At 42.7% G+C, this 27759-nt stretch overlaps 1 protein-coding gene across 4 annotated transcripts in view; it reads right to left on the reverse strand.

The window, feature by feature from the left end:
• Positions 1-27759, reverse strand: part of LOC105473583 (syntaxin 8) — a 331555-nt gene that overhangs the window by 293687 nt on the left and 10109 nt on the right. For all 4 annotated transcript variants that reach the window (XR_011615369.1, XR_011615370.1, XM_071082343.1 and 1 more), the window contains exons 3-4: positions 18462-18556; positions 7331-7441 (exon numbers count right to left, since the gene is read on the reverse strand). Coding sequence is in view for 2 of the 4 variants with exons in the window: in XM_071082343.1 (XP_070938444.1) it covers positions 7331-7441; positions 18462-18556 (206 nt within the window). In the remaining 2 variants the exon portion in view is untranslated. The remainder of the gene's footprint in view (positions 1-7330; positions 7442-18461; positions 18557-27759) is intronic.

A 27759-nucleotide genomic window follows, 5' to 3' on the forward strand; every position in this document is an offset into this window, starting at 1 on the left:
ACTACCCAAAATAATCAGGGAGGCAGAGACAAAGCTGCATGCTTCACCAGACCCTCCTCTTGAGTATACAGAAAGATTACATCCCCCAGCCGCCCTCACAGCTAGGTTGGAGCCACGTGACTAGTTATGGCCAAGGGGCTGAGTGTGTGAAACTTGCAGGCCAAAGCATAGAAGACGGATGTGAGTTCTCCACACCCTCATTCTTCTCCAGTCATGGGGAACACGCAGGCCTTGTGTCATGAGAGCACAGCCCAGAGACGGAAGCAACCTGAATCTCGGAGGCAGCTTTACGTGACAGACTTTACACGAGGCAGGCAAAAAAGCTTTCATTAAAAGTGTGACATTTGCAGGTTTGTTAACACAGTCTATCGCCTCCTGGCTCAGTCAACCTTTCCGTCAACAAAAACGTGCTGCATCAACAACACACCTGCTGTATATACCCAACTCTGGGCTGGATGTTACGGCAGATACAGAAACGTGTGTGAAGACGCTCATTCATTGCGCAATTATTTATTAAAAATTGTGCTAGGCTTTGGTCTCTGTCCTTGAGGTATTTAAAATAAAGACCAAGAGACAAAATATACACTTCCAAAAAAGAAAAACAGTTAAGTATTAACCGTAGTCTCCCTAGCTAAATCAGCTTCCCACTAACATGCTCTCAAAATATAATCTATTTTTTTGAATATATTTTACTGATTATATGGTTCTTTATTTCACACCTGTCTCTCTCCCTGGACCGTACGTAGCTCAACTGCAAAAAGTAGGTGCTTTTGTAGTTTTGGTTTTTTTTTACCACTACACTTCCAGTATCAGTGTATAGCACATAGCAGGCACTCAATAAAGATCTACTTAATGAAGGAAGGTTTGCTTCACCACGTTTTTGCTTCCTTACCTATTTTTCATTAAACTAGCAGGAAATTATAATATTCTTGACTGCACTTAATAACTTCTTGGGGTTCAACTATCCCTACATTCACTTAAGAGGACAAAGCAAATCTGTACTGATTTCAGCACACCCTTGCATGTCAGAAAAGCTAGGAAGTCGCTGTATTTCAGGGACATAAATAAAAGAGAGAAGGGGGTTTATGATATGGATGTATATTCCTTAGCCACTTCCTTCTTCTAGAAGAGTAGGTTGGTCACGTGCTAACAACATTAAGCAATATGAAGCACAAATCAATGATTCTTTAGGAAATCTAAGTACTATGGGACATAAATCATCCTTCTTATAAACCAAGATTTAAATTGAAATAAAACATTCAACGGTTTAAAATGGGGAGGAGCATTTTTAATGTCAGAATTTAATGTAAATTTTTCTTTTGCCCATCTTGACGACCAATACAGTGATATGAATTAGACACTGGAAATAATCATGTTTTGTCAGTAGTGCAAGAGAAAAGTCTATCTCTAAAATCAAATTTTAAAAATCTGCACTCTGAGAAAATGTAGCCATTTCATTATCACCTTCTTTTGATTTTAGCAATTGGTCTGCTTGTTAATATATCCTTCCTGACATACAACTACTACCTCAAACTCTAAACAACTTCCTATTCCCTATAATCCTCTGCATAGTTGGTGGTGTGAAGATTAAAGCTCAGCCAATTAGCCACCCACTGCAGCCGAGTTAATCACATAATCTTTGAGATGGTCACAGAGCAGTGGAGTATGCAATGGTTTTTGTTGTTTTTTTTTCCCTCTCTTTACAGGCAAAGATTTAACTAATTGTGAGATTTAGCAATGCTCTCGAATATAAAGGGCGGGAAGGTTTTAAATCAGAAGCTGTGTCATTGCTTTATGAGACAGGGCTTATCTTCTTCTAAGAGACACTGTTGCAGCGACTTCTTTAACAAGTTTCCAAATAACCTAAATTACTCAACCATTGCTTATTGAGACCAAGGCTTACTGCTTTAGAATAATGACCAGTAATCCGTAAGGTAAAACTAAGATTCTGTCACATGACCAGTTACGCATTCAATTGTGTGATTGCCACATTAATGTCTATTTAAAGGAAATGCTAATCCAAACTGAAGTCCAACCATACTTGACTCTCCCTAATAAGGCCACATATGAGGAGGAAGAGAAAGGAGGGAAAAGAGGGATGGAAAGGTTCTCAGGAACGAGGGATGGGGAAGAAAGAGAGGAAAAGAGGGTTGCACAAAGTAACGAGAAAGAGGGAAACAGAGGTAGGGGCTCTAGGAAGGAAGGAAGGAAGGAAAGAAGGCTCACCAGGTCCCAAGCGAGTCCTGCTAAGGTAAACTGATCTTGTGGCATTGCTGTCAGTTACTAGAGAAATGCTGATTAGCAGATTAACCCCAGTTCTCTAACAGTAAATGTGTTGTGGTCATGGTCTAGCATTAATGACAAAATGTGCCACAGTGAGCATGTCTATAACATTTCAAAGTTCTGACAAGGCTTTCTGGCCACTGTGCTTCTGGACGTCATGAATTAAGAGAAAGACACCTACCCTCCACCCACAAAGTGACAAAGCAACCCAACTGACCCCCCCAAAAACCAAGAACTACAGAAGCAAAGAAAAATGCTGGAGGAATCCCGAGATTAGAGAAGCAAACGAAAATCTTGGAGGAGCCTGGGACTGGGAATTAACTGTGGAGAGGTCTAAGGAAATCTCTGTAAGTCACTGGAGATACTACAGAAACCAACTGGCAGAGAAACGAATGAGTTTCTCCAAAGATAGATAGAGCTGAGCGTTCCCTAACAGCTGGTATTAGAAATGACCAGGCAACTGACAATCAACGGGGAAGGGGATACAATCAAACTGTGATTGAACATGTCATATAATGCACAAGTCACGTTTACAATTGAATTACGGTCCTCAGAAGGCTAGGTCCAAGCAACAGAACTATTAGGTATGAGAAGTTGGGGAAAGAAGGGGAGGTCTCAAGGATGGGGATTAGGGGTAAAGAAGGCAAAAATAATACTCTCACATAGGCAGGTGAAGGAAATCAAAGACCAGCAACTCTGACCTCAAATCTAAGAAAATCCGCTTCTGGCAGTCCACTTAGGCTTTAGCATTCACTCAACCACACACTTCTTGCTGGTCCTCAATAAGTCCACATGGTGCCATCTTCCCTGACCAGTTGGAGCAACGCTAGCTGGGTATTTGTTCTCATGGCCCTTGAGCAGATTTCCCAGGGACTTTTCTACATAGCTTTTGACAGTGGTTTTTTCTAGTATGAATTTTCTTATTGATCAGATTTCTCTGGAATGTCCACAGGACTTACACTTTTTGGACAAGCATATGTAGACACGTTCCTGTTAGGGTGTTGGGTCTAAAGCAATCCTAGCCCAACAAGGATTCACCAATGGAAGTGAAGGGGAAATTCACCTTCCAGGCCACCGACATCCCTCTCCTTCCTCTCTGCATCTGCAATGACTTTCTTTCTTCATGGTGCTCAATGTCCAGTCGCCACATTGGTTTCCCGCTGTTGGCCAGATTCCACGTCATCCGGAACGGACCATCACTGTGTGTTATGTCCATGTCTACCTTCTTCAAATCACTCCACAGGAGTCATTTCTCCCTGACAGGGCTTACATTCTTTTTAAAAAGAATTCTTCTAGAAGCTTATTCTGATCTATCCTAGACTTCTGGTCCTGAAAAGATACACCAATCTCTATGTTGCCCTTGGTTTCATCTTGACAGCATGTAAATAGGTCTGGCCAGTTACTTTATTTCAACCCTCAGGGATTCAGTTACCTTTGCTTGACAGTGTCTCCCCAGTATGATCTCTGTCCCCATGCCACTCAGTCACTCACCAACACACCAACAAGCAACAGCTGTAGTCCACCACATGGATCAGCCTTATAGGCATGAAGAGCAGAAGGCAGTCCCAGTGGCAGGACCCAGAGGTCTTCCTCAGAAGGCCTCTATCCAAAACCACCACCTGACAATAACCTGCCAAATTCCCTAAACATTCCTATCAACTAATTCACTGTGGTTTAAATCCTAGGGTTTAAGGAGGTTTTGGTTAAAATACCTCCAGAAGACAGGACATTGCCAGCCGTTGATTCCACTGCTAGAATTAACGAGATTGTTCACTAATAAGACAATAGGCAGCAAGCTGGGCACGGAGGCAAGCAGACACGGAACAAACGAGATGTGGAAGAGGAGAATGGAGGGCAGAGGACCAGGTGCAGCATCTGATGGGGTCACACAGACCAGGTCCCTGTAGAGCACTCAAGGGGCATGACACCAGGGACAGAAGATCTCCAAAGCAATGAGGCAGCATGAGCTCCCTCCCAGCCTGATGGAGACACAATGCTCCAGTAATAACATCTTGTATTTACAGAGGTCTTAGAGTTTACAAAGCCCATCTCATAGCAGTCACTTCATCTGGTCCTAACAACAATGAAAAATGGGCAGCACATGTACCCGCAGTCTAAGGTCAATGACTTGGAAGCCCAGATGACTGAGGGACTAGAAAGCTACAGAACTGGGTCCTTCTAACACCTCATCCAGCTCTTTTTATGGTGCAATGGTTACGAGTTCAGAGCTAAAATCTAAGTTCTGTGACTGACTAGCTTTAGAATCTTGAACCCTCTGAGCCTCAGTTTCTCTTCTGCAAAATGGGATATTATAAAGAGCTCCTGAGCAAAAGCACATAAAGAGCTTAGCATAGTGCCTACCATATAAAAAACAAATAGCAGACACATGCTATAGGTCTCATGACTAGTACATCATGACATAGAGCAGTCGTTCTAACCCTGCCATCTACTAAATCCACCCAGCAGTCTCCCCAGCCTTACTGCTGCCCAGGTCTCACTCAAGACTATGCATGAGACTCTGCAAGTATATGGTCTAGACATTTTTATTTCTTTTTTTTTTTTTTTTTTTTTCCATTCTCTCTTGTGTTCTGATGCAAACTACCATGATTAAGAATAAATGACACAGGTCAGGTGCAGTGACTCATGCCTATAATCCCAGAATTTTGGGAGACTGAGGCGGGCAGACCACCTGAGGTCAGATATTCAAGACCAGCCTGGCCAACATGGTAAAATCTCATCTCTAGCAAAAATACAAAATTAGCCAGGCGTTGTGGCGTGCGCCTGTGATCCCAGCTACTCGGGAAGCTGAGGCAGGAGAATCACTTGAACTCAGGAGGCCGATGTTGCAGTCAGCTGAAATTGTGCCACTGCACTCCAGCCTGGGTGGTAGAACGAAACTCTGTCTCAAAAAAAAAAAAAAAAAAAAAAGGAATGATACAAAGCAATATTTCTCAAATTATAGTGTGCATTCAAATCACTTGATGATCTTGTTAAAATGCAAGTTTTAATTCCGTACTTTGGGACTGGGGTTGGAAATTCTGAGTTTGCAACACGCTGCCAGGTAATGCTGACGCTGCTTATCAGCCGGTTACAGTTCAAAGGACACAGAGATGATTAGAGAAGAAAGGTGACAAAGGCAGGCAAGTTGGGTCCAAAAACAGAAAACAGAAGGACCTGGTGGGAGGACTTCAGAGGTCCTTGGCCTAAATTCCTAGGTTGGCTCCTTCAGCATCATTAATGACAAGCAAAGAGCAGAGTCCACGCTCTTTTCAAATGGGAACTGACTATTTATCACGACTGCCTCATCACTACCGAGCAGAACAGTCTGAATATTTTGCCCCCTTCTGACCATCATGTCTCTACATGACCCCTATTCCTCCATGAAACAAGCTTCCCGCCCTAACTATGCCCTTATTAATATCTTGACTAAAAAGACGCTGTCTTCAGTGTAAAGCCCCTTCTGAAAGATAGTTCTTTTTTTTTTTTTTTGAGACAGAGTCTTGCTCTGTCCCAGGCTGGAGTGCAGTGGCACAATCTTGGCTCAGTGCAACCTCCACCTCCCAGGTTCAAGCAATTCTCCTGCCTCAGCCTCCTGAGTAGCTCGGTCTACAGGTGGCCGCCACTGCGCCCGGCTACTTTTTTTTTTTTTTTTTTGTATTTTAGTAGAGACGGTGTTTCACCTTGTTGCCCAGGCTGGTCTCAAACTCCTCAGCTCAGGCAATCCACCCACCTCGGCCTCCCAAAGTGCTAGGCTTACAGGCGTGAGCCACTGCGCCCAGACGCCAGTACTCTTTCCACCTTGGGGGATTCCTTTGCTCCCCTGTTCTCTTTGACCAACCTGGAACACCACCTTCATCCACATACTCCACCCCTGTACCCTGGGACTGAATATGCCAGGGAAATATGGGGAACCACAGTAGATTGGCCCGCCACAGGCTTCTGTCTTCATTTAAACCCCGCCCAGGAGACTGCCAAGAGTATCACCCTCCCCTCACGACTCCTTAGGTTCCTTTCTTCACAGAAGCAACTTAACATCCCAGCTACCTTTCCGTATTTCACAGTTTCTTCACGGAACCTTGGAAACTGCTCCTGAGAAGACTGGGATCCACGGGAAAATCAGTTTCGTTTTCTTCAGCTTGTTCTAGGCAGTGGTTTGCAATCCGGGTTGTATATTAGAATCACCTGAGACCTCCCTGCCCCCTGCCCCTCCACCCCAATCCCACTCGGGTTCACTTGTCTGAGGTGGAGTCTGATAATGCATGGCTAGGGTCCAAAACCACTGCCCTTGGGAAGCCATACTACTCCTAACTGGGAACTAACTAGAAACAAGCTCCTCTCCACGATACATGCATCGTCCCTAGCGTGGAAGACGAGGAGAGGCGGCTTTCCACCCAAGCTCATTGCCTTCTGTGATGGTTCCCATGATGAAGCTCAGGAAGTTCTGGAAACAGGGGGAGGCCAATTTTAACGATGTAGCAATTTACGGTTCATCAGCCTCAGCCTTGGAAAGCCGGACCCGTCCACGGGGTCTTCCAGCAGAGCCGGGCTCAGAGCAGCTGTCGGCTCTTTGAAGTGTGAATCACTCACTGGTGAAGAACGGGGAGGAGGGTCCAACTCCTCTGCCTCTGTGGGTGCTGGCCCAGTCTTATTAGGACTCATTTTTTCAATATGTCAATTAAAAAAAAAAAAAACAAAAAACAAAACACTCCTTTGCCCACACAGAGAAGTACTGACTTCGGGAGTTTACAAGGCAGTTAACAAAGCAGAAAATTCAACCAAAGAGTGCCAAAGACATGTTCTGACTTCACCCACAGTCTCCCTTAGTATGTTCCACCCAAGATGGGATTCAGCTGAACATACCTGGTTTCCTAAACCTAGAAAATTAACGAAAACGAAATTGAGTAGAATATTATAGTCCAACACCATAAATGAATAGAATAGATTTTGATTGATTTAATGCCTAAAGTAAGGCATTCAGGAAACAGCTGTAATATTTGCAAAGAAGTCTTCGCCCACCAAGTAATCCCTGTAAATGAAAACATCCTACCTGATTAGATCTGGTTCGGCACCCTCATTCTTAAAGGATGCCAGAAGTAGTCTCTCCCGAGTTACAAGATCATCCAAGAGGTTCTGTCTTCGGTCCCCTTCAAGCTGTGTTCTGCAGACATCTTGTTAAGGTCCAATGGTGAATAAATGACCTCGTTTTAACTATTACATTATTAAGTTAGCTCTTCAAGTCAGTTGTGGCTTTTACAGACTGTAATCACTACTACCCAGAAGGGATGCTCACCATTTCACTCCTGTGGTTTTCCTACTCTGACTTTCACCTTCATCAGGTCATCAGGTAAAGGACCTTGGCAGGACCGTCACAGAGGGACTTACAAACACTGATATGGATCACGACACAAGTTCTTTCACTGAGAAACATACCAGGTAAATATTACTTTGCTCCCCGTGACCAAACTATTTATTTTTGAGACAGAGTCTCGCTCTGTCACCCAGGCTGGAATGCAATGATGCGATCTCGGCCCACTGCAACCTCTGCCTCCCGGGTTCAAGCAGTTCTCCTGCCTCAGCCTCCCGAACAGCTGGGCTTACAGACATGCAACACCACACCCAGCTAAGTTTTGTATTTTGTATTTTTGTTAGAGACAGGGTTTTGCTGTGTTGGCCAGGCTGGTCTTGAACTCATGACCTCAGGTGATCTTCCTGCCTTGGCCTCCCAAAGTGCTGGGATTACAGGCGTGAGCCACCATGCCCAGTCCCAGTGACCAAATTTAAATGACTTTTCCTGCCAGTGGTGCAACCTGGCTCAGTGATTCCTTAGGTTTTGAGTTATATGCGTCAGTGTTGCAGGGCGTTTTCCTACATATTAATACCCTAAGATGCTCTGTTTAAAAAACTGGGGGCGCTGGGGGAGAGAAATTCTCTATATTGTTCTCTTTCTTCCATGTTAATATCTATTAACACACCTAGAATATTTATAAAGTGCTACTTTATGCAACAGATTTGCTCTATAAATTGTTACCATCAGTTCACTATTTAAATACATTGCATGATCTGTAAAGAAAATTATAAAGAGAATAATTTTAATGTGTGATTCTAGCAAACATGCTAGACCAGGAGCCCCAAAGGCAGAGTTGTAGCCCTATTCTTACCATTATCTATGCTCTTGAACCAGTTATTTCACCTTTTTGGATCTCTCTCTCTTTATATGTAACACTAGATAATCTCTAACATCTTTTCCACAACAGTTCATAAGTGGTGGTTAAAACCAAAAACCATCCTTCTGGGAAATGTAGTCTTCGCAAAGAAACCTACAATTCACCAATAGGTGGACGAGAGTGCGGCGCGTGCGCAGAGGCGCGCATGAAGCAAAAAGGGAAGTGGCGTCTGTCAACAACCGGCACCGCTACCCTTGGACTAAGTACAAAGTTTTACATACTAGCTTTCTTGATGCAAACTACAAAAGTACAAAAGTGTTTACTTTTTTTTTTTTTGGAGATGGATTCTCACTCTGTCTCCAGGTTGGAGTGGTGCAGTGGCGTGATGTCGGCTCACTGCAACCTCCGCCTCCAGGGTTGAAGCGATTCTCCTGTCTCAGCCTCCCGAGTAGCTGGGACTACAGGCTCCCACTACCATGCCCAGCTAATTTTTGTATTTTTAGTACAGACGGGGTTTCACCATGTTTGTCAGGATGGTCTCGATCTTTTGACCTCATGATCCGCTCGCCTCAGCCTCCCAAAGTGCTGGGATTACAGGCATGAGCCACTTCACCTGACCTCATACATTCCTTTTTTCTTTTTTCCGTTTTTTTTTTTTTTTTTTTTATTTGAGACAGTGTCTCCCTGTCACCCAGTCTGGAGTGCAGTGGCATGATCTTGGCTCACCACAACCTCCAGCTCTGGAGTTTAAGCGATTCTCCTGCCTCAGCCTCCCAAGTAGCTGGGCTTACATGCGCACGCCACCATGCCCAGCTAATTTTTGTATTTTCAGTAGACATGGGATTTCCCCATGTTGTCCAGGCTGGTCTCGAACTCCTGACCTCAAGTGATCCACCCACCGCGGCCTCCCAAAGTGCTGGGATTACAGGCGGGAGCCACCACACGCCCGGCTGCCTCACATATTCTTGATAGTAATGCAAACAGGTTCAACCAACTGCTAAACTGCCTTCTAAATACCTAACAAAATGTAAAAGGTACAGTCTTTCAACAGACATTTCTCCTGCAGATACAGTCATACAAGGACTTAGAAGCAAGGATGTCCACTGAACTATTATTTATAATAGCCACACTGGAAATATCAGTAAGTAACTAGTGTATCTGTACAATGGAATGTTTTGTAGCCTTAAACCAAGAATAGGAAAGCTGCTTAGGGGGCTGATAATGATAATTAACATTTCTGAGCACTTACTAAGTGTTTACATGAATTATTTGACATGGAGTAATCTACAAAATATAACATTAAACCAAAAGAGGAAAAACAACAACAGCAGCAAGGAGCTAAACAGTGAACAGTATGCTCCCACTTTGTTAAAAAAAAAAAAAAATCATATCTGTATACGTGTGTATATATACACAGAACATTTCTGATATATAAACATTGCCTCTAAGGAAAGACAACTAGGGATTAAGGGTATAAGGGAGACTGATGTTTCACTGAATATTGTTTCCTAATGTTTGTCTCTATCATCTGCTAATCAATAAAAACACAAGCTTCAGAACCATATGTATAATACAATCCCTTTATAGTCAAAAGAATTTCTTATTTACATATGCATATATTTCCAGCCTAGAAAAGCCTGAGACACTAGCTACCAACCATCAACACTTAACTATGAAGAATGAGATGAGACAGAAAAGAATAAGGAAGAGAAAGAGGAGTCACTGGGAACAACTAATGAGAAATGTATCAGTAGAAAGTATAATACGCTTTGTAATAAAAACAATAAAGGTACATTTTAAAATCAGCAGATACTAGTTACAGATTTAAACAAAGAACATCAGTTTCAGAAACAGTAAAACTTGATGATGATGTTTTGTCTATGAGTAATCAAAGGACGGAAACCCACACAGTGGATGCTATAAGAGGCCTTAATCCCAATTCTCTTGTTTTGCTGACCAGAAAATTAAGGACCAGCATGGCTAAGTCACTTGCCTGGGTTAACAGCAATGCTAGGTGAGAGCCCAGGTCTTTCTACCCTAGCTCACGGCTTTTCCACCAAACATTCCGGGGACTTCTCCACCTTGAGGTGCTGACTTAACTTTGCCACTTCTTAGAATCCTGATAAAAACAATACTGTGCATATGAATTCAGCATATTCCCAATTAGGAACACTCCAATTAGGAACACTCTGCCTCTTTGTTTTATATTTTATTTTAATCTATGGAGAGAACAGAGCATAAGGAGATGCGGAGGAGGGAGATGGAATGAGAATAAATTGATGAATGGACCACCCTTGCTATATGAGGATTGTTGTTAGTAAGAGGTCAAAGGATCATCCAGGAAACAATCTATACAGCATGTATGTGGACAGGTGTGTAGCAGTTGGGTAAAGTAGGGTAGTGGGAAAGAGTGTGCCTGAGTGATGCTAAGGACAAGCAGAAAGTAGGACACATAGGCTGAGCGCCGTGGCTCACGCCTGTAATCCCAGCACTTTGGAAGGCTGAGACGGGCGGTTCACGAGGTCAGGAGTTCAAGACCAGCCTGGACAACATGGTGAAACCCTGTCTCTACTAAAAAAAATACAAAAATTAGTTGGGTGTAATAGCACACACCTGTAGTCCCAGCTACACAGGAAGCTGAGGCAGGAGAATCACTGAAACCCAAGAGGCAGAGGTTGCAGTGAGCCAAGATTGTGCCACTGCATTCCAGCCTGGGCAACACAGACTCCATCTCAAGACAAAAAAAAGGACAGCACACAGTCAGTGGCCAGTGCTGGGGATTCCCTCCCTCTTCCACCAACCTGGTGAACAGCCAAGGAAGAAGATAAGAGAACAGACAGATAAAGAAAAGGAAGAGAAGAGCTAACTATCATAGTACTTTGTCCTTGGCTATGCTGATTTTACATGTAATTATAGCCAATTCATGGATATGTAAGGTTGTAAATAAAACGGGATCCTGATTTCATATTACTAATACCTACTACCAACATGCATAAGCCCAGTTTCTCTGCTGTAACCTGGTAAGCATTTGAACCACAGATGGAGCAGGGTGAATATGCAACTGGATCCACAGGACACCCAATCCCACTCCAGCTCCTGGATTTTCTCATATATTTGGTATAAGGCTTAAGAATTTAGGCTGGGCACAGTGGCTCACACCTGTAATCCCAGCACTTTGGGAGGCTGAGGTGGGCGAATCACCTGAGGTCAGGAGTTTGAGACCAGCCTGGCCAACATGGCAAAACCCCGTCTCTACCAAAAACACAAAAATTAGCCAGGCGTGGTGGTGCACACCTGTAATCCCAGCTACTTGGGAGGCTGAGGCAGGAGAATCGCTTGAACCTGGGAGGTGGTGGTTGCAGTGAGCTGAGATTGCACCATTGTGCTCTAGACTGAGCAACAAGAATGAAACTCCGTTTCGAAAAAGAAAAAAAAATAGAATTTAGGTAAGCCTTATTTTGTGAAAGAGCTGCTCTGGTGAAGGAAGAAGTTTGCAGATAATTACTTCTCCATGCCAAAAAAAAAAAAAGAACTGTTCAAGGTTTTAGAGGTCAAAAGACTTTTCCAGCTTTCTTTTTTTAAGTCAACAAACTCTAATAAATATTTATGATGTACCAGGCCAAGTCCTTACCTTCCTGAAAGCACTGATCACATTTTGCAAGTACTATTTTAATACCATCATTGTTTGTGTGTTTTGATATAACCACCATGCATGATTAAAAACTCTATAAAGAAAGGATGACCTGTAAATTCTCAACGGTAGCTGAAATCTTTACAATAATGATAAAATAATCAGTAGCAGCTAATCCTCAAGGAGGACTCAGTATATGTGAAGCACCCTGTATGCATATCATCTCATCCTTACACAACAGCCTTTATGCCAGGTGGACTTCCAGCATCCCATTCCACAAATGAGGCAAAAAGAGGTTAGGTAACTTCCCCAAGGGTAAGTGTTGGTAACCACCTTTTATTCACCACCCACCCTTATGGGGGCTAGTCCTGTGAAGGGCTTTAAAAAGATTTTCTTCAGCTTGCACAATAACCTGGCAAAGCATGATTATTCCTACATTACAGATAATGAAACTAAGGTCCAGAAAGGCTAAACTGCTGTTTGGCCTTGGTAAGTGGCAGAGCTGGTCTTCGATCTCAGATCTGTCTGCTTTCAAAGCCAATGTTGTTCCCACTATACCAGTGGCGCCTAGACATTCAGGTTTCATGGACCAGTAATATGTCCAAAAAAACGGAGGGGGTGTAACTTACATAGAATTACCAATTATACATTTTGCCAGGTATGGGTGTTCAAGAAAACAAGAAATAAAACGGTCTACTTTTACTACCATAGCAAGGAGATTTTAACACCAAAAACTAGAAAGAACCATGTAACAGTTCTGTATAAATCAGAAAACAGACTTGGCATGGTGGCTCACACCAGTAATCCCAACATTTTGCAGGCCGAGGCGGAGGATCGCTTGAGGCTAGAAGTTCGAGACCAGCCTGGGCAAATGGCAAGACCCCATCTCTACAAAAAATTAGCTGGGCATGGTGACATACACCTGGAGTCCTAGCCACTTGGGAGGCTGAGGCAGGAGGATCACTTGAGGCCAGGGGTTTGAGGCTGCGGTGAGCTAGGATTTTGCCACTGCCCTCCATCCTAGGCAACACAGTGAGATCCTGTCTTAAGTCAGAAAAAAGTTCTTATATATCAGAAAACTTCCACTACATAAACACTATGTTCTCCTTATTTTTCTCATGTTACCAAGTGTCAGTGTAAACCGATGGACAGGCACAGAGTTTGAGAGCCAGTCTGCCTCCACTGGAGCTGCCAGGGGATACCTGTAAAATCTGTTCAGTCGGCCGGGCGTGGTGGCTCAATCCTGTAATCCCAGCACTTTGGGAGGCCGAGATGGGCGGATCACAAGGTCAGGAGATCGAGACCATCCTGGCTAATCCGGTGAAACCCCGTCTCTACTAAAAAATACAAAAAACTAGCTGGGCGAGGTGGCGGGCACCTGTAGTCCCAGCTACTCGGGAGGCTGAGGCAGGAGAATGGCGTAAACCCGGGAGGCGGAGCTTGCAGTGAGCTGAGATCCGGCCACTGCACTCCAGCCTGGGCGACAGAGCAAGACTCTGTCTCAAAAAAAAAAAAAAAAAAAAAAAAAAAAACAAAGAAAACAAAAAAACAAAAAAAATCTGTTCAGTCAGCCTCTCCACAACCACATCCATTGGGGTTTGTTACATAGTAATCACCACATCTGTCTATGCACCTATCTATCTACTTACCTATCTTTTTTTTTTTGAGACGGAGTCTCGCTCTGTCACCCAGACTGGAGTGCAGTGGCTCGACCTTGGCTTACTACAACCTCTGCCTCCCAGGTTCACGCCATTCTCCTGCCTCAGCCTCCCGAGTAGCTGGGACTACAGGTGCCCGCCACCATGCCTGGCTAATTTTTGTATTTTTAGTAGACACAGGGTTTCACTGCGTTAGCCAGGATGGTCTCCATCTCCTGACCCCATGATTCGCCCGCCTCGGCCTCCCAAAGTGCTGGGATTACAGGCGTGAGCCACCGTGCCTGGCCCTACTTACCTATCTTTTATAGATTTTTAAAAATTATTTCCAAAGGCCTTCTCCCAAGACACCAAAGTACTTTTTGACATCAAACCCCTTTGTAAAGAGATTTTCTTTATTCTCTTTAAAATAAGTAAAGGTGCGGCCTCCTTTGAAATGCCAACAAAAGGATAAGTTTCTTGTGAAGCCAACTCTAAGAAGATGGTACTAAGTCTCTTTAGTACTATCTGGAATGTCACATGCGGCCTCCCATAGCATACACCTCTTCTCAGCTGGTGAGGCAATTACAGTTCCTGTCTTAAAGAGCACTGTGAACAGATGTTAAGGCCTTTCAGAATTTAAACTCTCTGACTGCAAGACTTCGGATTATTAATTGCATACTAACGGATTCAAAAGCACAGAGCTTCCATTTTAACTTGACTTTTACTGCTGCCAGGAGAAAAATACTTTTTCAGGGGAGAGCATAACATCCCATGCCTTAATTCCATGAATTTCAATGTTTAGAAAGCATTTGCATAGGACTTATCTTTCTGGCAACTCCTAGTGTTCTTTGGACACGTTCACAAATGTAGAAAGGCATAAATTTATTAAGGATCATAAACTCTCAACTACCCAGCACAGTAAGGAAATGTGGTGTTCAAATATTCACATTAAAAAAGTCACCAAACATTCATTATGCCTCAAAAAAAGGATTAAAAAGTCACTCCATTGGTGATTTATGAACAAACATTTTTCTCAGCATCATAAAGTATACCTAATAAACCACAGTTAACACTGTCTAATCTTCTGATAGTTAAGAAGGTTCTTGAAGATTTGTGTTATAAACAAGATTTGTCTTGGCAGTCCAGCAACACAACAATTAATAGAGAATTCGAGTTGAAGACATGCCAGGCGACAGCTGACTGTATTATTTCTACTCAAGTAAAATTCAGCTTTTAAACAATTCACGTTGGGGCCACCCAGTCCTGTGTTTGAACCTGGTTCTTCCATTTCCTAGTTGTGGGGTCCTGGGTAATGACTAAAGCTCTCCAAGAATCCTCTCCTCAGTGTAGAAAATGCCTCTGCTGGGGCCGGGCGCGGTGGCTCACACCTGTAATCTCAGCACTTTGGGAGGCCGAGGTGGGTGGATCACAAGGTCAGGAGTTCGAGACCAGCCTGGACCACATGGCGAAACCCCATCTCTACTAAAAATACAAAAATTAGCCGAGCATGGTGGCACATGCCTGTAATCCCAGCTGCTCAGGAGGTTGAGGCAGGAGAATCACTTGAACTCGGGAAGTGGGGTTTGCAGTGAGCCGAGATTGTGCCGCTGAACTTTAGCCGGGGTGACAGAGCAAGACTCTGTCTAAAAAAAAAAAACCAAAAAAAACAAAAAAACATCCTCTGCTGGAATTCTGGGTTATCTCTCCAACTTCATCAGTGACTTTTGGTGCAAAGTTTAACTTGGCCTCAGTATCTATTTTTGTAAAGAAGAGAAGGAAACACCAAAAAAACTAATAATATGAGATTATTAGGACTCACAGATTGCTATCTATCTTAAATCTGGAGGATAACTGCCAGAGAATTATTTTAAATGTTTGGGTAGAAGATGGAGGTTAGGGGAAGGGAAGATGGGAGGAACAGAAGGAGAATTAAAAAGAAGCCTTCATAATATATACACTACCTCCTTTCCCTTACATCAAAAGTGGCCTCCGTGGCCAGGCGCGGTGGCTCATGCCTGTAATCCCAGCACTTTGGGAGGCTGAGGCGGGCAGATCACCTGAGGTCAGGAGTTCAAGACCAGCCTGGCCAACATAGTGAAACCGTCTCTACTCAAATACAAAAATTAGCTGAGTGCAGTGGCACGCACCTGTAATTCCAGCTACTCAGGAGGTTGAGGCAGGAAAATCGCTTGAACTCGGGAGGTGAAGGTTGCGGTGAGCTGAGATTGCGCCACTGTACTCCAGTCTGCGCGACAGTGAGACTCCATCTCAAAAAAAAAAAAAAAAAAAAAAAGTGGCCTCCCTAAAAATACACAGGTTTATGAGCGCCCTCATGGGGTGGATTAGTTAAATGCCATCCCTAGTATTGGCTGCAGTTGTTACAGTAGAAATAGATCAATTATTTGAAAAAATAAATAGACTTTTAAAGAAAGTTGTTGTATTCCAGTTGAATTTTTGATATCTTCTAGTAAATTCTAAATTATCCACATTAAGGCCCCTAAATATTTTTGTAATGTTTTAAATAACTTTTGTTCAGTGTTTTTGATGCTTACTCCTTAATTCAATAATTTGGGAAGTAATTCTGAGATGACCACAAAACGAAAAACCTGTGAGATTTCAACAGATGATGAGACTGTAAGCATTTAGGAGAACAGAGTCAATTATAACTGTGGTATGCTTAGTACTCTGTAATAACTAGCAGCAATTAATAGAAAAAAGAAAAAGCTCTTAATTTGTATATTTTTCTTGTAGTAGGTTTAGCACATAAACAAGGTGACTAATAATGTTATCTAAATGGAAGCAAATGCATATGATATCATGAAACAATATGTAGTTACCTTTCTAATATATATGCTTTAGGTAACACTAACATGAATTCACACACCTTGCCATGTGTAGACTTCCTAGTGCTTAGTACTGAAAGAAGAGGAAATAGAACTGCCCATTTGAAACTACTAAAAATACAAAAATTAGACCAGGCATGGTGGCTCACACCTCTAATCCCAGCACTTTGGGAGGTTGAGACGGGCAGATCACGAGGTCAGGAGATCGAGACCACCCTGGCTAACACGGTGAAACCCTGTCTCTACTAAAAATACAAAAAAATTAGCCGGGCCTGGTGGCGGGCGCCTGTAGTCCCAGCTACTCGGGAGGCTGAAGCAGGAGAATGGCGTGAATCTGGGATGCAGAGCTTGCAGTGAGCCGAGATTGCACCACTACACTCCTGCCTGGGCAACAGAGTGAGACTCCCTCTCAAAAAAAAAAAAAAAAAAATTAGCTGGGCACAATGGTGCAGTGAGGTCTGTATATTAGGACTTGTTGATTTGGGTAAAATAAAAACCCTTTATATGATAGACCAACTGTGCCATAACAAATTACACGACATGGAAGGTGAAGTATCTCAGAATATTCCAATTGTGTTAAAAATAAGGCCCTAATTGTTTGAAATTAAACTCTGATTTTAAACCTTAGTGGATCAATAATTGAATATCTAGAAAATCATGCGACTAAGCCAACTTTCCTAGTGATATAAAGGGGTAACAATGGAGGAAAATAATTTTTAGAACACTTTCCATTGTTTTATCTAAAAAGTTGTATTCCCGTATTTCCATATATTTAAAACCTGGAAGTATCCACTCCCTGAAATATGAAAAATTGGGTCTTTGGCATGAACTACTGACAATTTAGAGAAATGATGAGAGAAGACCAGTTTGAGGTAAGTTTTCAAACCAATATACACTCCGGTGTAAAGGGTTAGTATAGGTAACAAGTCATGTATATATTCCTAAATTGATCAGATTATGAATTTCTCTTTTTTTTATTTTTTGAGACACGGTCACACTCTGTTGGCCAAGCTGGAGTGCAGTGGCATGATCTCGGCTCACTGCAATCTCCGCCTCCCAGGTTCAAGTGATTCTCCTGCCTCAACCTCCCGAGTAGCTGGGCGTACAGGTGTGCGCCACCATGCCCAGCTAATTTTTATATTTTCAGTAGAGATGGGGTTCACCATGCTGACGAGGCTGGTCTCGAACTCCTGGCCTCAAGTGCTCGGCCTCCCAAAGTGCTGGGATTATAGGCGTGAACCACTGCACCTGGCCCAGATTATGAATTTCTAAAAAATATATATATATTTTACCACTTGGTAGGAGGTTAAGATGATGGCATAACTTGCTTCAAGGAAGTCCCACCCCACCCCTTCCCCTCAAACTCCCATACTACAGGCAGTGTCTGTGCCTCTGGAGGAAAAATAAGGCAAACAAGCCATATCTCAATCATCTACATAAACACCGGGGTAGGTGGGGAAGGGAGAGATGTATGGTTTCTACTGGTATTGGCCTCTCCGAAAAGAAATGATCACTAAAAACTCCCAGAAGCAGAATCACAGCTTAGGATGATCATGGAAGTTTTCCTGTTGGAGGAGTAGCCAGCTACGGTCAAGGCGGTCTAGACAGGGAGCAGTGCGGGGCTCCGTAAATACAGCACTGATGGAAAGCATTAGCTTCCTGAACTGTACAGGTTACACCCAAGTAAGTTAATTCCCTCGGTAGGTCTTGCTTTGCCAGCATATTCACTGTAAAACATGTAACAGACACTGAAAATAGAAATCAAGATTACAGGCAATATTTTGGAAACCAGGTCTTCCTCAAGCTGTGGGAAAATCTGGGTGGCCCAGATTCCTTCCTTTCTTAAAATACGACTGCTTTTCCTCCCACTCTAGAAAAGAGGTGGAAATGTTTACATGGATACATCTGATGTGTTGCCACAGCTCTTAGCAATAAGTCCTTCAAAAGGGCGATCTTTTCCTTCAGGTTCTGCAACAAAGCTCTGATTGTCACGGTAAGCTGAAAAGAAAAGAACACATCCTAAGTATTCTAGTCCACAGCGCAGAATCCACGAAATTACATCACATAAACACTACTTCACGGGCTATGATTCAACCAAGCCAGGGCTGGAAGAGACAGATACTCAGCCCCTCACGACAAACTCGGGGCTGGAAGGAGGCTCAGTGGTGCCCTGGCCCAGCTGCCCACTTACAGCTCATACCCGCTCCACATCCTGGCCAAGTGGTGAGCCAAGCCAGACTGGAACACCGATACTGACTAGAAACTGTCAGTGAGCTCTCACCATCAGCTGAATCCTGTGGCCTGAGCTTCTACCCATTGATCCGATGTATCTGCCTTGGAACTATGCAGGAAATTATGTTCCCCAAGTCTTCATTCCAGAGCAAAAACCCACAGTTCTCTCAATCAGGCTTCAAATGACAAAGCATGAAGTCCCATTACCATCCCCACCAGGCTCTCTAAACAACCGGTAAAATTTACAACCCAATGAAACGTTTTACGGCAATGTGTTCTTTTTATGCAAGAGGAATGTTAACCACACATGACTCTTTTCCCAGGAGTATGTGAATTTTCTCCAATCATCCCAGAGGAAATTTGTGTCTGTGACTCTAACCTGTTACATTAAAGGATGGAGAAGAGGGTGAGAAGAGGCCTCTCAGGAATTTGGAAACGCGAAAAAACCGCCTGTGTCAGTTAAAACATATTCACCCATGGATGAAATCAGAGACATGTTAAAAAGACAGAATACCACAGGTTTCCTTTGCTACCTTGTCAAAAGCAGCAATTATATAACTCAAGTGGACTCCCTCCTTGGATTTGCAGAATCACACCAAGGAAAACCAGCCAGTGTGCCAGAGGCTGGCCCAGACTGCACACATCCAGCAGACCTCCAAGGCACCAGCAGCCAAGAAAAGTCGAACCTGAACTATCCCCATGCTCCTGGGAACCAAGGAAGAACCACCTACAATGTTGTAGGGAAACACCAAGGAAAACAGATCTCTCTACACTCAAAGAGAAAAGGGCAAAAGAAGCAAACAAAAAAGCCCCCACACACCAGGCCTATGAAGAGGAGTCCACAAAATCAAAAACCAAAATCATTCGGGAGATAAAAGACACAGTATGTAGCCATTAAAAATTATGGCTCAAATCTCAATTTGTTCACATAGAAAGATATCCATCACAACTTATGAAAAGGAAAAAAAATCAAGTCATAAAATAAAATATCACCCAAACAGAGAAAAAACAACCTAGGAACTAAATACAAACACATGAAAGCACCATGGTTCTATCTAAGTAGTGGGATTTTCTAACATTTTATAAGAAAATGATTTTTGTAATCAGGAAAAAAGTGTCATTATCATAATTAAAGACAGTTTCTAGAGCACAAAAAAAGATGGAAAGCCTAATTCACATTTTAAGCTACCATAACCTTGGTAACAAGCACGACAAAGAGAACCACATGTCAATCTTACTTAGGAATTATAAATGTAAAAATCTTTTCAAAAATATTAGCTGGCCAGGCACGGTGGCTCAAGCCTCTAATCCCAGCACTTTGGGAGGCCAAGACGGGTGGATCATGAGGTCAGGAGATCAAGACCATCCTGGCTAACACGGTGAAACCCCGTCTCTACTAAAAAATACAAAAAAAAAAAAAAAAAAAAAAACTAGCCAGGCGAGGTGGCGGGCGCCTGTAGTCCCGGCTACTCAGAAGGCTGAGGCAGGAGAATGGCGTAAACCCAGGAGGCGGAGCTTGCAGTGAGCCGAGATCGCACCACTGCACTCCAGTCTGGGCGACAGAGCGAGACTCTGTCTCAAAAAAAAAAAAAAAAAAAAAGTAGCAAATTCAGAATTACATTAAAAAGGACCATATACCATCAACAAGTAGAAATTATTCTAGTAATTTAAGAACAGTTTGATGTTAGAAAAATCTAGCAATAAAGCTCATGATGTTAATGATTAAAAACAGAATAAACATATGATTAGTACAGTATAGGGGAAATGATAAACAAAAGAAACACACACACAAAAAGAAAGAAAAACTAAGAATAGAACACTATTGCCTTAACTGCAATATTATTTAGTTTTGCTCTAGAAGTTCTAACCAATACAATATGAAAAATAGAAGGACGACAAGGGAAGATGAGATTATTATTATTTGCAGATTGATAATAGTCTACTTAGAAAAGTTAAGAGAATCAACTGAAAGATTATTACTATTATTATTATTTTTTTTTTTTGAGACAGAGTCTTGCTTTGTTGCCTAGGCTGGAGTGCAATGGCGTGATCTCAGCTCACTGCAACCTCCGCCTCCTGGGTTCAAGCGAGTTTCCTGCCTCAGTCTCCCGAGTAGCTGGGACTACAGGCGCCTGCCACCATGCCCAGCTAATTTTTGTATTTTTAGTAGAGACGGAGTTTCACCATATTGGTCAGGCTGGTCTCGAACTCCTGACCTCAGGTGATCCACCCACCTTGGCCTCCCAAAGTGCTGGGATTACAGGCATGAGCTACCGTGCCCAGACTGAAAGATTATTAAAAACAGTAGAGGCTGGGCTGAAAGACTATTAAAAACAGTGGAGGCCAGGTACGGTGGCTCACACCTGTGATCACAGCTCTTTGGGAGGCCGAGGTGGGAGGATCACGAGGTCTGGATTTCGAAACCAGCCTGGCCAACATGGTGAAACCCCGTCTCTACTAAAAATACAAAAATTAGCTGGGCGTGGTGGTAGGCACCTGTAGTCCCAGCTAATCGGGAGACTGAAGCAGGAGACTCGCTTGAACCCAGGAGGCGGAGGTTGTAGTGAGCTGAGATCACGCCATTGCACTCCAGCCTGGGCAACAGAGCAAGACTCTATCTCAAAAAAAAAAAAAAAAAAAAAAAAACCGAAATAGCGGAGGAATTCAGTATGGTCATTAGTCATAAAGAAGTGAAAAAATATCAAGGGCATTCCTAAGTTTAAGTAATACCTAGGAAGAGTTTTTTTAATTGTTATTTTATTTTATTTTTATTTTTATTTTTTTGAGATGGAGTCTCATTCTGTCGCCCAGGCTGGAGTGCAGTGGCGTGATCTCGGCTCACTGCAAGCTCCGCCTCCTGGGTTCACACCATTCTCCTGACTCAGCCTCCCGGGTAGAGCAGCTGGGACTACAGACACCCGCCACCATGCCCGGCTAATTTTTTTGTAGTTTTAGTAGAGACGGGGTTTCACCATGTTAGCCAGGATGGACATGATCTCCTGACTTGTGATCTGCCCGCCTCGGCCTCCCAAAGTGCTGGGATTACAGGCGTGAGCCACTGCACCTGACTAAATTGCTATTTTAAAACTTCATTAACAATACCAATAAAATCTAAAAAATATCTAGCACAGTGAGCACAGTGCCTGGCACATAGTAACTGTGCAATAAATACTGCTGAAAGAAACAAAAGGAAACGCTCAATATTGTAAAAATGTTAAGTTTTTCCCCAATTTAAATCTATAAACATACATGTCTATTTGAAATCCCATTTGGAATTCTTTTATTGCAGAAGAGGTGGTAATTAAGGCACAGCACAGTTGTCGGTTTTTTTTATAATGAAGTTTTACAAAATTATTCTGACAGAAAGATAAATGAAGGAAGATAAAAGCCATGAATATGTATCATGTTCATAGGGGCCTTAATCAGAAATAAAGTGATTATAAAAAACTGCAATAGCTGACGCTGGCAATTACCAACAGCTTCAATAGTGCAACATAACAAACGGCCCAGAAACAATGTGGGTGTGTAAAAATTCAGTGAATGAGGCCCGGCGCGGTGGCTCACACCTGTAATCCCAGCACTTTGGGAGGCTGAGGTGGGCAGATCACGAGGGCAAGAGATCGAGACTATCCTGGCTAACATGGTGAAACCCCATCTCTACTAAAAATACAAAAAATTAGCCGGGCATGGTGGCGGGCACCTGGAGTCCCAGCTACTCGGGAGGCTGAGGCAGGACAATGGCGTGAACCCGGGAGGCGGAGCTTGCAGTTAGCAAAGATGGCGCCACTGCGATCCGACCTGGGCGACAGAGCGCGACTGTCTCAAAAAAAAAAAAAAAATTCAGTGAATGAAATACGAACTATTTCATATGAGGGAAGGAAAGAAATTCATAATTGAGCAAATGGGGAAAAAATAACATTAGACACCTATGACACACGAAAGTAAACACCAAGTATTTCAAAGATTTACACAAACAAAACAAAATAACAGAAAAAAAGCTTAAGGAAAATTTAGATAATTATTTATATAACCTCTGTATGTAAAAGGCCTTTTTAAGCATGATATCTCCTCCCCTCATTAGAAAAGATCACCAATAAACATGCTGATAATTTCAAATAAAATTTAAAAACCGGTACACGTTTTACAATGTCACTTACAAAATCAAGTTAATAGAGAAAGTATTTATACTAAATATGCCAGATCAATTAATATAGTTAATATATATAAAAAGAAAACTTTGAAATTAAGAAACAAGGCTGGGCACAGTGGGTCATGCTTATAATCCCAGCACTTTGGGAGGCCAAGGCAGGAGGATCTCTTGAGGCCAGGAGTTTGAGACCAGCCTGGCCAACACGATGAAACCCCATCTCTACTAAAAATACAAAAATTAGCCAGGCATGGTGGCGGGTGCCTGTAATCCCAGCTACTTGGGAGGCTGTGGCAGGAGAATCGCTTGAACCTGGGAGGCTCGGAGGTTGCAGTGAGCCGAGATTGTGCCACTGCACTCCAGCCTGGGCAACAAAAGCAAAACTCCATCTGGACAAAAAAAAAAAAAAAAAAGAAAAGAAAAGATGTTCAAGACGTAACAGAAAATGCATATTAAACTGTAACATAGGATTTTTACCTAGTAGAGATTTTTTCAAAGATAATCAAAATTGGTATAGAAATGTTATACTGCAATATATGTGTTCCAAAGGCTTAAAATGTTATACAACCCAAATCCGGAAAGTCTACGTTGAAGAATTTATTTCAACATTTGGCTATACTTAAAAATCATTTGCAATTAGAAAGAATCTAACTGTCTAAGATGATGACACTAGTTAAATAGATAACAGCCCTTCATGTAAAAGATGAAACCATATATTTACTAGAAGAAAGCAGGAATAAATTTTTTATAACCTGGAAACAGCAAAAACTTAGATATGACTAAATATACGGAAGAATTAAAGATTGACAGCCAACTTCATTAAAAAAAAAAAAAAAAAAAAAAAAAACTTTCAGCCGGGCGCGGTGGCTCACGCCTGTAATCCCAGCACTTTGGGAGGCTGAAGTAGGTGGATGACGAGGTCAGGAGATCAAGATCACCCTGGCTAACACGGTGAAACCTCGTCTGTACTAAAAATACAAAAAATTATAAATATATAAAAAGCCGGGCGTGGTGGCGGGTGCCTGTAGTCCCAGCTACTCGGGAGGCTGAGGCAGGAGAATGGCGTGAACCCGGGAGGAGGAGCTTGCAGTGAGCTGAGATCACGCCACTGCACTCCAGCCTGGGTGACAAGAGTGAGACTCCGTCTCAGAAAAAAAGCAAAAAAACAAAAGAAACTTTCACATGACAAAACTACCAGAAGCAAGTCAAATGTCAAATGATAAAGGAAAGGAAATAACTGCAATTTATCACAAGGAGCTAATCTCCCTAATACATGAGGAGCTCTTAAAAGATCAAGACTAACAAGGCTAATAATCCAGTAGAAAAATGGACAAAGACAAGACAGTTCACAGAAAGAATATATATGTAAATGGCCCTCAAGCATATGAAAACACACTCCACTTGACTCATTATATGAGAAATACAAATTGAAAACGACACTGAAATACCATTTCTCACTTATGAGGTTAAGAAAAATTCAGAAGACTTGCAACACCCTCTGTTGGCCAGGCTGTGAAGAAACAGAAGCGCTCACACATTGCTGGTGGGGTGCCCAGGGTGACAACCCCTTTGAGGGGGGATTTCACAACAGGTTTAAAAAAAATTACATATGCCCTGGTTCTGAGAACTCACCTTTCAAAGACACCTATGCACATAATTTTTTTTAAAGGACAAGGTTATTTACTGCGGCATTATTCACAGCAGCTCAAGACTGGAAGCAATCTAATTGCCCTTCCTTAGGAGACACGTTAAATAAAGAATGTTACATCTATGCAGTAGAGTACCCACACAGCCCTAAAGAAGAATAAGGAATGTGAAATAAAATGTAGAGTGAAAAGACCAAGATACGAAAGAGTGTGTCATTCATTCATTCATTTATTTAGATGGAGTTTCACTCTTGTTGTCCAGGCTGGAGTGCAATGGCACAACCTCGGCTCACTGCAACCTCCGCCTCCTGAGTTCAAGTGATTCTCCTTCCTCAGCCTTCCAAGTAGCTGGGATTACAGGTGCTCGCCAGCATGCCCGGCTAATTTGTTGTATTTTTAGTAGAGATGGGGTTTCACCATGTTGGCCAGGCTGGTCCCAAACTCCTGACCTCAGGTGATCCACCCGCCTAGGCCTCCCAACGTGCTGGGATTGCAGGTGTGAGCCACCGTGCCCAGCCTGAAAGAGTATCTTTTATATAGAAGGAAGAACATACACACAGACACACAGAGACACACACATACACCTGCATAGAGGCTTATTTCTGCAAAAAGTAACACAGGAAGAATAAACCAAAAATTAAATGAAAATGGTTATTTAGAAGAAGTAGGTTAAGAAAAAGTAGAAAAGAGAGGAATGGGAACAAGACTTTAAGTGTCACTTTTATATAATTTTGACTTCTGAACGATGTAAATGTTTTACTTATTTAAAATTCAATTTAAAAAGTTGGAAAAAGCAACTCCTGAAAATGAATAAAAACAGAAACAAACGATAACATAAGACAGAAAAGAAAGAATCAATTATTGCAAAAGTCCTCAAAAAAATACTGGCAAACCGAAACCAGCAGCACATCAAAAAGCTTATCCACCACGATCAAGTAGGCTTCATCCATGGGATGCAAGGTTGGTTCAACATATGTAAATCAAAAAATGTGATACATCACATAAACAGAAATAAGACAAAACCCACATGATTATCTCAATAGATGCAGAAAAGGCTTTTGATAAAATTCAACACCACTTCATGTTAAAAACTCTCAATAAACTAGGTATTCAAGGAACATACCTCAAAATAAAAGAGCCATCTATGACAAACCCACAGTCAACATCATACTGAATGGGCAAAAGCTGGCCGCATTCTGCTTGAAAACTGGCACAAGACAAGGATGCCCTCTGCCACCACTCCTATTCAACATATATTGGAAGTCCTGACCAGAGCCATTAGGCAAGAGAAAAAGAGGAGAGGAGAGGAGAGGAGAGGAGAAAAGAGAAGAGAAAGGAAAAAGGAGAGGAGAGGGAAAGGACAAGGAAAGGGAAAGGAAAGGACAAGGACAAGGAAAGGGAGAGAAAGAGAGAAAGGAAGGAAAAGAAAGAAAGAAAGAGAGAGAGAGAGAAAGGAAGGAAGGAAGGAGAAAGAAAGAGAAAAAGAAAGAAAGAGAGAGAAAGAAAGAAAGAGAAAGAAAAAGAAAGAGGGAAAGAAAGAGAAAGAAAGGAGAAGAGAGAAAAAAAGAGAAGAGAGAAAGAAAGAGAGAAAGAGACAAAGAAAGAAAGAAAGGAGGGAGGGAGGGAGGGAGGGAAAAGAAAAGGTATTCAAATAGGAAGAGAGGAAGTCAAACTACCCGTTTGCAGACAACATGATCCTGTATCTAGAAAACCTCATACTCCCAGTCCAAAAGCTCAATAAGCTTATAAACAGCTTCAGTCAAGTCTCAGGATACAAAATCAAAGTGCAAAAAAATCCCTAACATTCTTGTATATCAACAGTCAAGCCAAGGGCCAAATCAGGAATGCAATCCTATTTACAATTACCAACAGAAAATAAAATACCTAGGAAGACAGCTAACCATGGGGTAAAGATCTCTACAAGAAGAACTACAAAACACTGCTCAAAGAAATCAGAGATGACACGGGTCAGGTGCGATGGCTCACACCTGTAATCCCAGCACTTTGGGAGGCTGAGGCGGGTGGATCACGAGGTCAGGAGATCGAGACCATCCTGGCTAACAAGGTGAAACCCCGTCTCTACTAAAAATACAAAAAATTAGCCGGGCGTGGTGGCGGGCGCCTGTAGTCCCAGCTACTCAGGAGGCTGAGGCAGAAGAATGGCGTGAACCCAGGAGGTGGAGCTTGCAGTGAGCCCATATCTCACCACTGCACTCCAGCCTGGGCAGCAATGCAAGACTCAGTCTCAGAAAAAATAAATAAATAAATAAAAGAAATCAGAGATGACACAAACAAATAGAAAAACAGTCCATGCTCATGGACAGCAAGAAGCAATATCGTTAAAATGGCCATACTGCCCAAAGCAATTTATAGATTCAATGCCATTCCTATTAAACTACCATTGACATTCTTCACAGAACTAGAAAAAAGTATTTTAAAATTCATATGGAACCAAAAAAGGGCCCAAATAGCCAAGGCAATCCAGAGCAAAAAGAACAAAGCTGGACTGGGCACAGTGGCTCACGCCTGTAATCCCAGGACTTTGGGAAGCCAAGGCAGGAGGATCATCTGAGGTCAGGAGTTCGAGATCAACCTGGCCAACATGGCGAGAGCCCATCTCTACTAAAACTACAAAAATTAGCTGGAAGTGGTGGCTCATGCCTGTAATCCCAGCTACCCAGGAGGCTGAGGCACAAGAATCACTTGAACCCGGGAGGCGGCGGTTGCAGTGAGCCAAGATCATGCCACTGCACTCCAGCATGGGTGACAGAGCGGGACTCTGTCTCAAAAAAATAATAATAACATAAAAATAACAAAGCTGGAAGTATCATGCTACCCAACTTCAAACTATACTATAGGGCTACAGTAACCAAAACAGACATAGACCAATGGAACAGAATAGAGAACCCAGCTGACCAGGCACAGTGGCTCACGCCTATAATCCCAGCACTTTGGGAGGCCGAGGCGGGTAGATCACTTGAGGTCAGAAGTTCGAGACCAGCCTGGCCAACACGGCAAAACCCTCTCTCTACTAAAACTACAAAAATTAGCTGGGCATGGTGGCACATACCTGGAATCCCAGCTACTTGGGTAGCTGAGATGCAAGAATCACTTGAAGCCAGAAGGGAGAGGTTGCAGTGAGCTAAGAGCATGCCACTGCACTCCAGCCTAGGTGA

Source organism: Macaca nemestrina, chromosome 17 (assembly GCF_043159975.1).
Source record: "Macaca nemestrina isolate mMacNem1 chromosome 17, mMacNem.hap1, whole genome shotgun sequence".
In the NCBI taxonomy this organism is placed as follows: domain Eukaryota; kingdom Metazoa; phylum Chordata; class Mammalia; order Primates; family Cercopithecidae; genus Macaca; species Macaca nemestrina.